This window comes from Silene latifolia, chromosome 11 (genome assembly GCF_048544455.1).
Source record: "Silene latifolia isolate original U9 population chromosome 11, ASM4854445v1, whole genome shotgun sequence".
Classification (NCBI taxonomy): Eukaryota; Viridiplantae; Streptophyta; class Magnoliopsida; order Caryophyllales; family Caryophyllaceae; genus Silene; species Silene latifolia.
In genome coordinates this window covers 75,965,347-75,978,607 of record NC_133536.1, presented here as the reverse complement: position 1 = coordinate 75,978,607, position 13,261 = coordinate 75,965,347, and the positions used below count along the sequence as shown (strand labels likewise).

General features: G+C 38.2%; 1 protein-coding gene across 1 annotated transcript; it reads right to left on the bottom strand.

The window, feature by feature from the left end:
- Nucleotides 1-10,130: 10,130 nt before the first annotated feature.
- Nucleotides 10,131-12,107, bottom strand: LOC141611739 (expansin-A8-like). The gene is made up of 3 exons (XM_074430349.1): nucleotides 11,868-12,107; nucleotides 11,099-11,411; nucleotides 10,131-10,763 (listed from the first exon to the last, which is right to left on the bottom strand). The coding sequence occupies exons 1-3, from the start codon at nucleotides 11,998-12,000 to the stop codon at nucleotides 10,460-10,462; spliced, it is 750 nt and encodes a 249-aa protein (XP_074286450.1). The 5' UTR covers nucleotides 12,001-12,107; the 3' UTR covers nucleotides 10,131-10,459.
- Nucleotides 12,108-13,261: the final 1,154 nt, after the last annotated feature.

The window sequence follows — 13,261 nt, the reverse complement described above, 5'->3', positions numbered from 1 at the left end:
TGCTGGTGATGCGAATGGAAGAATGTGATGAGGGGCATGCGAGTTAAGCTCGGACAACAGGTAACCTTTGTTGAGTGGTAACTTACGTGATCAGGATTGACTAGTTGGATGTGATTATGGGTCTATGATGTGTATAAATGTTTGTGTGAGGTTCTGACCTCACGAGAAGCGTTATGGTGTGATAGTTATAAAGATGTTATATGAATGTTTGTGATATATGTAGGGTACGACAATATGATGGAATGAGGCTAAAAAGGTAATAATGTGATTGATCTGGCATGGATAGTTAAAATTGTATGTGTATGGATGATACTTGTTTATTCCGTGAAATGGTAAGGATGATGTTCACGAGGTTATTATCTGTTTAATTCATATAATACGTTGCTTGTGATTTAGTAAAGTGGATTTGAGTAAGTTTTTCTTGTTCGAGAAGTTATGTTGAGCCAGTACTTATGGGATTGTATGTAGTTGTGATGTCTATCGATGTGGTTGTGGTGCCTCGGGTGGTGATCCGGGCACGTTATTTAGTTTTGTGATGCGGATATTTTCGCACTGCGGTGTGGCTGTTGGTGGCGGTGTTGTGATGCCGTCACCGGAGGTGGTGGAGTAGGCAGGATGTTTATGATTCAAGTTTCGAAAGTACATACAGTTATACATAGATTGTTGTTTTGTTTGATGTCGCTCCCTGTGAGTTTCAGTTGGTACAGATAGACAGTTGTTTTGTTTATTGATGTTTCTTAGCAGTTAAGTTTTGGTATGAGGGTAGAGTATGATATGAAAGAGAGTTGTCTATGTTTTCGTTGTTGTCATGGTATAGTGATATTCTGTTGATGGGACACGGTTGTGAGAAGTTGTTACAGTAATTTTGATCTTGTTCTAGATAAGGCTTTAGTGGACATGGTAATGGCAAGTGATTCATAGAACATGTGTAGTAATGATCTGATATATGCAGGTGGTTCATAATCCTCTGTTGAGACAGTGAGTGTAGGGCGTTGAGTAATTAGTGTCGTGTTAAGTTATGTATGAGGCTTGCGGTAATAAAAGAAAGGAACTTGAGGATCTAGTGTGAGTGTACGTAACAAGTGTGGATCGTGAGTTATGCTTTTGGTGGTAAGAGTTTTATGTAGTTTATATAGGGAGGTGTGTCATGTTGCGGTAATAGGGAACAAGTGAAGTTTTGGGTTAAATTAAGGATTTTGTGGTATAGGTTAGGTGGTGTGACGAGAGAAGTGAAGTATGAGAGTTGTTTAAGTAAGTGAGCCTTGGGTAGGTGCATGGCGAGTGTTTAGATTATAGGTGGTTATCTTTGACATGCGACGGTGATGAGGATTATGAAAAGATATGTCTAGGATTTAGTATTAGTGAGTTACGAGGACGTAACATTTATCTTAAGAGGAGTAGGAGGCGATAAAAGAGAGTTTCATGGTGGTGCATGTTGTAATATAATTGGAAGTAGAGTGTTAGCGTAGTGTAAAGGAGGGATTTGTTTTGTGGATAATACTTATAAAAGGCCATGGCCGTGCTTGTAGTAGTGTGATGCTTCAGAGTGTGGGAATATTTTATATAATGTTGACAGTTGGAGGATGATGTTATGAGTCTGAGTAAACTTCGAGGACGAAGTTCCTTTTAAGGGTGGTAGAATGTAACATTCCGTTTGATGTCTATGAGTGTCTTGATTTTGGATTTGATAGTGGATGATATTATGGAGCTAGCAGTGTTAGTGGATGGTGGTTGGTTATGTATGAAGTTGGTGTCGTGAGAAATATATATGTGGTGGATGCGATATCGTGAGTCATGTTAAGGAAGTAAACATAGTTGGTGGAGTGGGTGTTAAGAGTTCATGTTTTATGTTTGGTCGAGTTTTTGAGTTCTTAGTTATGTTGTTGTGTCTTGGTCGAGTTAGTATGGTTGTTTTTAGAGTATGGGTTGAACTTCGGGGACGAAGTTCCTTTTAAGGAGGGAAGACTGTAATACTCCGTATTTATATGTCTTGGGGTACTCTATCGAGTAGCCCTTACTCTGTCGAGTATGGGCAAGTTGCGAAATAAAATAGTTTCTGACCTGTTGGGTACTCGATCGAGTAGCTGGGGTACTCGATCGAGTAAGGGGGTACTCGATCGAGTACCTTGGGTACTCGATCGAGTGTCCGGTTTTACGGGGGAGTTTTCTCGGGTTTTGTTAATTACGCGATTAAGGTATTTAAACATATTCGTCATTGTTCTAAATCACTTTTTACAAAACCTAAAACCTGTTTAAGAGAGAAAGCAACTTGTCTTCTTCCTAATCGCGTTCTTGACAATTCCCGGAGTTCAGACGGTCAGTTCGTATCGTAGTTCGTGTCGTTGGATTCCTTGCGTCGAGGGTAAGCTTTTAATATAATTTATATAATGTTTTGCTAGGTTTGGTCAAACCCTAATTTAGGATTTGGGGGTTTTATGAATAGTAAGTAATTGGTAGTCTTTATGTGTTATATGTTAGGAGGAGAATTCGTAGAAGAGGCGTTTTGAGACAAATTGTAGATACCGTCTGCGTGTTGTGCTTTCCAGGTAGGATTTCCTACTCAGTATTAGTCCCATAATGGGATATTGGTGATGTGCTGTAATTAGTTGTTTGATATGATGATTGTGATTGTGATTGTGATTGTGATTGTGATTGTGATTGGTTTCTATGGCTCTCGAGATGCGTTCTCGGCTGAGTGGGGTCACTTGCGGGAGTGATCTCACGCCCTAGTTTCGCCCTTCGTGGAACCCGCCACGAAAGGGGATGTGCACATTAATGGGACAGGGTTATCGCTCGGTATGATGAGCGGGGCTTAGGTGGGAACGGCTGCGGTCCCCATCGCAGCGTCGGGTCCAAAGGGGACGATCGATATTGAGATGATGGGAATTGGTTGGTGGTGTGTGTGTGTGTGTGTGTGTGACAGTTCAGCTGTCTGTTTATCTTATTATTGTTATCTACATTGATTGTGTGATTAGTACTGACCCCGTTTAAATGTTTTAAAAACTGTGGTGATCCATTCGGGGGTGGTGAGCAGTTGCTTGACAGGTATATCTTGGATACGCGTGGGATCTAGCTGGGGATGGAGTCATCACATATCAGAGTCTTTAGTCTTCCGCTGTGTTTGTTAAGGCAGTTCCATTCAGTTGGTTTATAGTTTGAGAACAGTTGTATTTTGCTTACAGATGGTTTGTTATGTAATCACTTAAAGTTATTTAATAAAGTATGTTTCTTTATTGTCTTATGATTATCATTGCCTCGGGTAACCGAGATGGTAGTATCCTTATACCTGAGTGGTCCTGGTAAGGCACTTGGAGTATAGGGGTGTTACAGTTTATATAATCATTGTTACTCGTATTTGTGACCGGAGTGTGACGGTTTACATTGTGTGACGGCTTGACATTCCTTACTTTGCCCTCGGACCTTGGGTCACGGTTAAGTGCCATTATTTCCGAGTTGGGTTATTCCTTCCGCCTCTTCGGTTCGTGGGTCACGGTTAGGTGACAAAGTTCCGATTTGGGGTTACTCGACTTTTCGGTCACGGTTAGGTGTACCATGGATCGAGTCTTGGATACGATTTGGGATTGTATGTCGAATCGGGTGTCGTCCATCCCGAGAGTCCGCCGATTTAGACTAGGACCGTATTATGAGCGTCGTCCTACCAGGAGGTTGGAGTCTAGGGGTTTGTCTTGTTTTGAGTCAAAGCCTTTGTAAATGTCTTGCTTGTTACGGTCATTGGCGTGTTCTTATATACGAGAGTGCACGTCTTCTATGATTGTTTGTGAGAGTCTTGGTCCTATCGGATACTAGTGGTGAGATGCAAGCCCCTAGTTGCGATATGATCGCCGGGATTGATGTTCCCATCTGTTCTTATGGTGAGATGCAAGCCATAAGTATGAATGTGACATTAGTAGCCACGTCCCGTGCTATGGTTGTTAAGAGATTTTCAAAGTAATGGCTATTGGTTTCCATCCATGTATTTCCTATTTAATTGATCCGTTGTTTACCTTCTTCATATGATTCGATGCCTAATCTCATATCCATGTTTTGCTACCTTGAAAGCATGTTTAATATGATGTACCATGCCTATCTCTTTAAGAATGCAATATGCCTATCTCATTATGATTATTGTTATATTCCCTTGTTCATATTATTCAAGTATGATGCATGATCAATATGTTTAATTAAGTTCTTGCTTATGTGCATTTCGACATATTGTGGCTGGGAGAACCCTGAGTTACTCCCCACTGACTGTGGCGTTCATGTTTACATGAATGACAGGTTTGTGATGCAGATTATGGGGAAGACGTGTGAGCTAGCGATAACGTTGACCCTTGGACCTTAGTTATAGTTTGCTTAAACTCACCTATCGTTAGACTTGTGTTTATTCGTGGGATATCTTTTCCCCAACGCACTTGTTTTAAATTGTAAAACTTAATTATCTTTCTTTTCATTTTTATTTGATCACTTATGGTGGATTTCGCACTTTAAACTTTTAAAGGTTTCAAAAATCTCGTATTTTCCGCTTTAAATTTGATGCCCTATCGAGGGGTGTCACAGGGGGCCTATTTTAAAGTTTCGCACAGGGCCACTAGAACTTCCCAGACGGCCCTGCTAGTGTTATAATAATCAAATAGCCCCCTCTTAAGTCTAATTTTTATGACCTTTTCAAATTTTATTTTATTTTCAAAAACAAAAAAGAAAGAGGAAAGTCTTTATTGCATTATAGTATTAAGCTAAAATAAATTTTTTTTATTTGTTAATTACCAAATGTTAAAGTATAGTAGGCTAACAGATCAAATCTTTTGGACTCTTCCAAACTATTTTTTGACCCATGAAATACTAATAAGAATTAAATCAAGTAAACCAGAATGATCTCAGTATACGATGTAATTGTTTTAATAAAAGACATGGAATACATAATTTGATTTTCAAATGTGTACTATATTAATCAAGATATTATCATGTTGTAAACTTATACTTCATCTGCTCCATTTAATTCTTTACATTTGCTTTATACATATATGCCAATGCACGTTTTTTTTTTTGTTCGTATCTTCAGCTACATGTAAAAAAATTATAAAAGTTTGATTTTTATAATCCATTCGGTGAGCACGACTATCTTTTATGTTATATATTAGAAGTTGTATTGGATATTCACTACTAGTGAATAGTGCCGAAAAAGCAAACATAAAGAAACAAATGGAACGAAGGAAGTAATAACTTTTTACAAAGTAATAATAAACATTTTACTTGTTATTCTATTTTTATTTTTATTTTAAAATGTCATGTTTAAAGATCATTGGATAAAAAAAATTAAAAAATAGTAACTTGATCTATTTTCGGGGAGATTTGGGTAGCATGTGGTACCCCTTGGCCCTTACTATCGGCTAGCTCCTTACCTGATTAGAGCCCAAAGCTAATCGAAAAGATCAAAGAATTACGAAGTAATTTTTAGGGAAGATTTAAAGTAACACGTTACTATCGACTAGCTCCGTGTCCGATTAGAGCTCGTAGAATATCAAAAAGATCAAATAAAGTAATAATTGATCTAAGGAAACGAAAAGAAAGATGTATAGGAAATGTGATTTTAATTAATAATTGAATAAATTACAATTAGCAATTACAATGCTATATCAAATCGGTGGTGTAGGTCTGCCGAGGCAAGGGTGGTAGCTTGGGCTTGCGGTGAAGACGACAATGGCCAGTAGTAGACGCCGTCCTTTGCTGGTCCCGTGTAGCGCACTGCTCCTGTTTCACGGTCCTTCACAACAAAAGAGGAGGAGCAAAAATCAATGGTGACATTATTTTCGTGACAAAATTTGGAAACGGAAATAATGTTCTTATGCATAGAAGGAACGTGAAAAACATTAAGGAGACGAAAAGAGGAAAAAGAAGTGGAACCAGTGTTAAGAATTGGAAGTCCGGAGCCATCGCCGATCACAATTTCATCAGTACCATCATAGGGATGGTGAAGGGCTAGGTTATCGAGGTCCGATGTAACATGGTGAGAGGCACCGCTATCAAGAAGCCACGGGGAGGGTATTTGGGCAGTGAGCACCGTGGGGTTGGCTTGGGCAGTGGTGGTGGGGGTGCGTGGATAGGGGGGTACTTTGATATCAGGGTATAGGGCTTTGAAAATGGTGCAATAAGCAAGGGTGTGACCTTGAACATGGCACCACTGGCATTTGCCTTTGAAGGGATTACGAGGGTTCTGGTTGGTGGTGGCGGATTGTTGTTGATTGGTGGCAGTCTGGGCAGCGGAGTGGGGGGTTCGAGATTGATGGTTGTGGGTGCGTGTGTAGGTGGGATGGGCTACGGCAGGGAAGTCAGTGGATGGGGTGGTACGGGGTGTGGTTTGGGCAAGGACTAATTCTCGATTTATCAGTTTTTCGAGAAGAGTAGAAAAAGGAATAGGGTCGTCTCGAGCATTGACGGCATCGATGACGGGTTGATAGGACTCATCGAGACCCTCAAGGACGTGGTCAGTGACGTCCTCGTTGGGAATAATGGTGCCTAAGAGAGCAAGGTCATGAACCGTTGATTTGATACGGTTCATGTAGGTGGAGATGGAGTCGGTACCTTTGGAGATGTGTTTTAACTTGTGACGGAGTTGTTTGATGTGGCCACGGGAGGGACGTGCGTAGGAAGCAGTAATGGCATCCCACGCATCACGAGTAGTGGTTAGGCGGTTGAGGATGGGGGAAACGGCTGAGGTGAGGGTGCTAGCCACGGCGGAAAATAACAGCTTGTCTTGCCTATACCAAGAGTTGAACGCAGGATTAGGAGTTGGTTGTTTATCAGCAGCAGTTGAGGCAACTGTTGCGGATGGGGGAGGCGTTCCATCAATGTAGGAGGATAGTCCATAGCCATCGAAAAGGGACTCGAGTTGAGTACGCCATTGTCGATAGTTAGTACCATCAAATTTGACGACGGAATGCACATTGAGAATGATGAAGGGGTTTTTCGGATCATTGGGATTTGGGATGGTGGCACCCGACATTGTCGATCGAGGTGAGGATGAGGCGGAAAAAAAATTAGGGTTTTAGTGAGGATGAAACCTTTCTCTTGATACCATATAGGAAATGTGATTTTAATTAATAATTGAATAAATTACAATTACCAATTACAATGCTATATATAATACAACTAGGTTGTGAAAGGGGTAAGCTATCTCTACAATTAGGGAGAGAATAAAGCTAAATATATACACTCAATAATCTTGTTAGCAAAAATATAGGAGAATAATTAGTTGCCTAATTATTCTTTAGTGGCTTCTCAACAAGATGGATATATGAGAACATAACTACATAAGAGCCAAAAAGGGAGTAATCATATAATTGCATAATCATTACTACAATAGTATGCATGATAGATTGTTAAAATCCATAGCGTTGATAATTATTGAATTCTATAGTGTTTAATGTAATAGAACATGTATTAGAATTAATGAAGAAGAAGTATAAAAGTTGTAATTGTAGAGAGTAGATGGAGAGAGAATATAAATTGAATTTTATATTTCATGAAAAAGTGAGTATGATACATTGGCTGCTTTGTATATATAGCAAACCATAGACCGACATACAACAGAATATTAACTGTAGTTTAGCTAACTGTAGTTAGTTGTAACAGACTGGTTAGTTTGTAACTAACTCTTGATTCATCAACTAACTACTAACTAACCTACTGATATTGTCATATACTCAATATTCCCCCCTTAAGCTGGAGGGTCTTGAAATACCAATCCAAGCTTAGAAGCAAGAAAACGGTGTTGTGCAGACCCTAGTGCTTTTGTCATCAAGTCTGCTAGTTGATTGTTAGTCCTAACATGCTTAGTAATCAAAAATCCTTCCTCTTGTTTGTCCCTTAAAAAGTGGCAATCGATACTTAAGTGTTTGGTGCGCTCATGAAACACTGGGTTCTCTGAGATGTGAATGGCAGCCTTGTTATCACAATAAAGCTCAATAGGCTGCTGCACCTTGACTCCCAAATCCTTTAGTAAAGCTGCCAACCAAATCAACTCTGAAGTCGTATAGGAAAGACTCCTATATTCTGATTCAGCTGAGCTCTTGCTCACTGTATTCTGCTTTTTGGTTTTCCATGAAACCAAAGAGTTGCCCAACAGTACACAGTATCCACTTAGTGACCTACAAGAATAGGCACATTGGCCCCAATCTACATCACTGAAGGCTACCATCTGAAGACTGGACTGTGCACTGTAGAAAAGTCCTGTGTTTATTGTGCCTTTTAAATACTTTACAACATGCAATGCAGCCTGCAGGTGAGGTATCCTAGGATTACTAACAAACTGGCTTAAGTGTTGTACACTGTATGAGATGTCTGGTCTAGACATATTCAAATACAGTAGTCTCCCAACCAGCCTACGATATTTCTTTGGATTGTCCAAAATTTCCCCTTGATCCACTGCCAGCTTTAAACCCTGCTGCATTGGAAACTTAACTGATACACAATTTTGCATTTGCAAATCAGTCAATATGTCCAAAATGTACTTTCTTTGATTAATCATTAACCCTGACTGATTTCTTGAAATTTCCAAGCCAAGAAAATATCTCATATGCCCCAGATCCTTAATGGAAAATGCAGAATGTAAATCCCTCTTTAAGTTGATCTATTTCTGCAATTGAAGTGCCAGTCAAAACCACATCATCAACATAGACTAGTGCTACTGTGAATGAGTTATCTTCTGGGTTAGTTTTTGTGAATAATGAATAATCATGTCTTGATTGAATATATCCCTAGCTGTGAAGAAATTTAGTTAGTTCTTTATTCCATTGCCTTGAAGCTTGTTTTAAGCCATACAAGGACCTCTTGAGTTTACAAACCTTCCCTTCTGGAAGAAGATAGCCTTCAGGTGCCTTCATGTACACTTCCTCGTCAAGGAAGCCATGTAAGAAGGCATTATTGATGTCCAGCTGGAACAAAGGCCAGTTCTTTGCAGCTGCAACAGCTAGCAAAGCCCTAACTGTTGTAAACTTGGCAACTGGAGAAAATGTGTGCTTGTAGTCTTTATCTTTGACTTGGTTAAATCCCTTGGCAACCAAACGTGCTTTAAATCTCTCCACAGTGCCATCACTATTGTACTTAATCTTAAAAACCCACTTGGAACCTATAGCTTTATGACCTTGGGGTAAATCAACAATCTCCCAAGTCTTATTGTCCTCTAAAGCCCTGACCTCCTTCTGCATTGCTTCTATCCACCTGGGATCATTTTTAGCTTGTCTGTAAGTGTATGGCTCATGCTCAAGCATCACATTGGATAAAGAGCCAACATACTCTGGATCAAACTCTTGCAGCCCTTTTAAAACTTCTGCTTGAAATGCAGTGGCATGAACTGAACTGTTAGCATGGCTTTGTCCTGGTAACTGACATTGAAAATCTTGCAACCAGGTGGTCATTTGCCTAGGCCTGGTGGATCTTCGTATTGTAACAGTCTCAGGTTGAATAACTTGTGTATTGACATCAGAACTCTCAGGTGGAGTAACAGAGCCAGAACCAATATCAGAATGCTGAACAGTCTCAACAGCAGTATCAGATATACTGTCTCTGACTGCAGCAGGTATAACAATAGTGGAGGCAGCTGGATTGACCAGACTACTAGTAGTAATCTGTAACTCTTCATAAGGCTTGTCCTTTTTAAAAGGAAATATATGCTCTTTAAAAAGAACATCTCTTCTAACAAAAATCTTATGTAATTTCAGGTCATACAATCTATAGCCTTTCTGGTTATGGGGATACCCAACAAAAATACAGTCTCTTGCCCTACTTCCAAACTTGTCTGAAAAAGTAGGGGATTCTATAGTGTTTAATGTAATAGAACATGTATCAGAATTAATGAAGAAGAAGTATAAAAGTTGTAATTGTAGAGAGTAGATTGAGAGAGAATATAAACTGAATTTTGTATTTCATGAAAAAGTGAGTATGATACATTGGCTGCTTTGTATATATAGCAATCCATAGACCGACATACAACAGAATAGTAACTGTAGTTTAGCTAACTGTAGTTAGTTGTAACTGACTGGTTAGTTTGTAACTAACTCTTGATTCATCAACTAACTACTAACTAACCTACTGATATTGTCATATACTCAATAATAATCTTACAAAACAAAATATGTTTATCCAGAGGCCACAAAATCAGCCAATGAATACAATATCATACGCAAATACTTGTATATTAGTCGTATAATTATACGAATACAATACGACTGCTAATAGACGCCTACAAATATTAAATGACCTCTAGCGGGTGCTAACATAATAAAGCACCACTGCAACCATTTTCCCAACCACCTCTCTCTCTATCAATTTCCCCCACCCTCCTCTTCATATACATACAATTTCATCTCTTATACGGAGTACATACGTATTTCACAATATTTTAATAATAAAAAAATACTAAAAATGTTTTTAATAAAGTTTGTATTTAGAATAATAAAAATAATTAGAATTGACCACCCTCAAAAGTTTGTCCAAATTGCCAATTAGGAGGGGCAACATTGTTGCTAGTAATTGTCCTTCCATCACTAGTAGTCACTTGGAAAGATAGGCATTGTCCATTCATGTAACCATTGCTCTGCCAGTTTTGGCCCCAGTTCCTTGACATAGGTTGCCACCCGGTCTTCGAACCCTTTATTGACACGGCGTGGACGTCACCGGCACCGCCAACATTGGTGATTAGTACCAAGTTGAAGTACGAGTGTCCATTTATTGTGAACCTTATTCCTCCTCTTCTTGCACAGGGTACCCTGCCAATGTATACATCCAATTAAATCGTGTCACATAAAGTTAAAATAATAGATCATTAAATATTTAAGTTAAAAAGACATATTTACAATCGATTTAAATAATTTTAAAATGAGAAAAGGATCATGAGAGGTCTTAAATTAAGTCCGTCTTAAGTGAGACCTACAAATAAATAATATTGACTTTTGTTTTAAGAATGGTTATATTCAGTTGATAACGATTTCTTTTCTAGATGTCATATCGCTTATTATGATATTAATGAATTCATCTTTCACCGAAAATACAGTTGTAAATAAAGGTCCGTTTGACATGAGTTCATTTAGCGTTGTTAAAATACCTTCTAAAAGAGACAGGGACGATTCCAGCATGATATTGGGCAATCTTTAAGAAAGAAGGCTCGGCCAAATCGAAGTGTTGAAGAGGTGGGTTGCACCATCCACCATTGTCATTTGGCAATGAAGGGTTAGGAGGGCAGAAGTTGGTAGCCGTGACCATAATGCTACCGGGGAGGCACCATTTAGGGTCTCCGCTACAGCTTAATTCGTAACAAGCACCACAACTCAAACCATTGTTGAATAGAGCTGTACTAAGTGCTGCCGTGCTAGTCCCGTACCCTTGGCTATACAGATTTCCATATCCACACGCGCCGCCTACAATTTCATAGTCAAATATTAAGTAGCCACAACACAAGGATAAAACTGCGCGCTTTTTACCTTTTACTACCGTTTTAAAAGGTCTCTTGAGACACTAAGATAACATTGTTTTTTTAGTAGTTACTCAAAATACTTTTTTTTTTACATGCATAAAAACCTTATATTATATGGAGTACTACCATTCTAAGTAAAGATGAAGCTAAGCACAGGCTGATTAAGTCATGGCCAGGGTGAGTTTTTCGGAAAAAATATATAATACAATAATTTTTTTGTTTTAAATAAATATAATTCGAAATATAGGTAAACACGATGTTTCAGCCCTAGGTAAAATTTGAACTTAGGTTCGTCCCTGATTTAGAGGTTTATGTATTTGAGAGTACCTTCATTGGCTAATTACATTGTGTGTGGTGTATATAATGATATAAAAATACTAGAAGGGGTTACAAGACTCACCCATTGTACCGGAGGCGTCTCCTCCACCGTAAAAAGTGGCATGGCCGAAGTCTCCGTAGGCGCCATGGAGACATATGTTGATGGCAATAATGAAGAAGAATATGGTCTTAGAGAATGCTAAAGAGGTTGCCATAATTTTAGAAGTACTATGGTAGTTAGAAAAAGAGAGATGGAATATTAAGACTTTGTTGTATGTAGTGTAGGAGTGTAACTTGTGAAATGTTTGGATGAAGAGTGTGCCTTAAATAGACCAAGCAATGAGGCTAAATAGTCAAGAGTGACATGAGTAGTAAATGAATTGTCTACTACAAATTGACATGGTTATTTTTTGCCGGCATCTTTCCAACTCTTCAAATAATCAAATTGCACCCCGTGGTAACAAAAACAAAATCACTACTCCCTCAATTTTTTTATTAGCCTATATAATTAATTTACTCCTCCATTTTTTTTTCCCATTTAACTGCATGGTCTTCAAAGCGATACTTTAACCATGGTTTTTTTGAATGTAAATATAAATATATTAGTATCACATATCAATTCAATATACAGGGTAGTTTTTAACATATTTAAGGTCAAAATATTGAAAACTTAGCAAAAATGTCAAATGGGAAGAAGAGAAAAAAATTGAGATACGAGTAGCATTAAAGGAAAAAATTATTTTTACGATATAACCGAATTATGTGGTAGTACTCGTAATAGATATGCTTTCAAATTATATAATCTCGTTTTATAAATTGGTTTAAAACCTAAAAGTTTAACCTCGTATTGAGATCGATCAAAACAACATTATTAGGACAAATTCTCATTTAAGACAGGTACTATGTCTTTTAAGTCGTTTAAGACGGGATAAATACACACTAAATCACATGGCAAGTTGTAAAATTCCAAAAAATTTGTCTTTATTACCTCATATAGTAGAAATTTAACATATTTTACTCCGTATTAAGCAAGACTTAGTGCATTATTTGATACTCAATTGGAAAAGGTTTATGTTAATTACGAAATTTCCATTCTAATAAACTAAGACATTGATGAACATTTTGACGTTGTTAGACATTGTTAAAAGTGAAAAACCTCAAGTTTAAGTCATCAAAGAAAAGGTGCATCATCTTAAATTGCAGATAATAGAATAGAATTAAGAGATAGAATTAAATAAACGTTTGTAAATACAAAAAAAGTTGGTCCAAGAAATTGCACATGGTGTTGTCGCTATTAAACGGCCAACTGCTTGAAGCAAAAAAGGACCCTACTTGCTCATGTGCTGCTTAACCGTTTCCTTCTTTCTAAATTTCTATGCATCATCTTTTAATCTCTCTTCGCTTTCTGTGGTTCCTAATTTTGCTGTAGTTGTAGTAGCATGAGTTCATGTAACATGTTACAAAGTTGCCGTTTAA

Bases quoted from the DNA above. Each gene is read 5' to 3' on its own strand.
- LOC141611739 (XM_074430349.1), bottom strand. From the start codon at position 12,000: ATGGCAACCTCTTTAGCATTCTCTAAGACCATATTCTTCTTCATTATT. The intron at 11,412-11,867 runs GTGAGTCTTGTA...ATGAAATTGTAG, and splicing joins AGACGCCTCCGGTACAATGG to GCGGCGCGTGTGGATATGGA. The intron at 10,764-11,098 runs GTATTTTAACAA...ATACATTGGCAG, and splicing joins GTCCCTGTCTCTTTTAGAAG to GGTACCCTGTGCAAGAAGAG.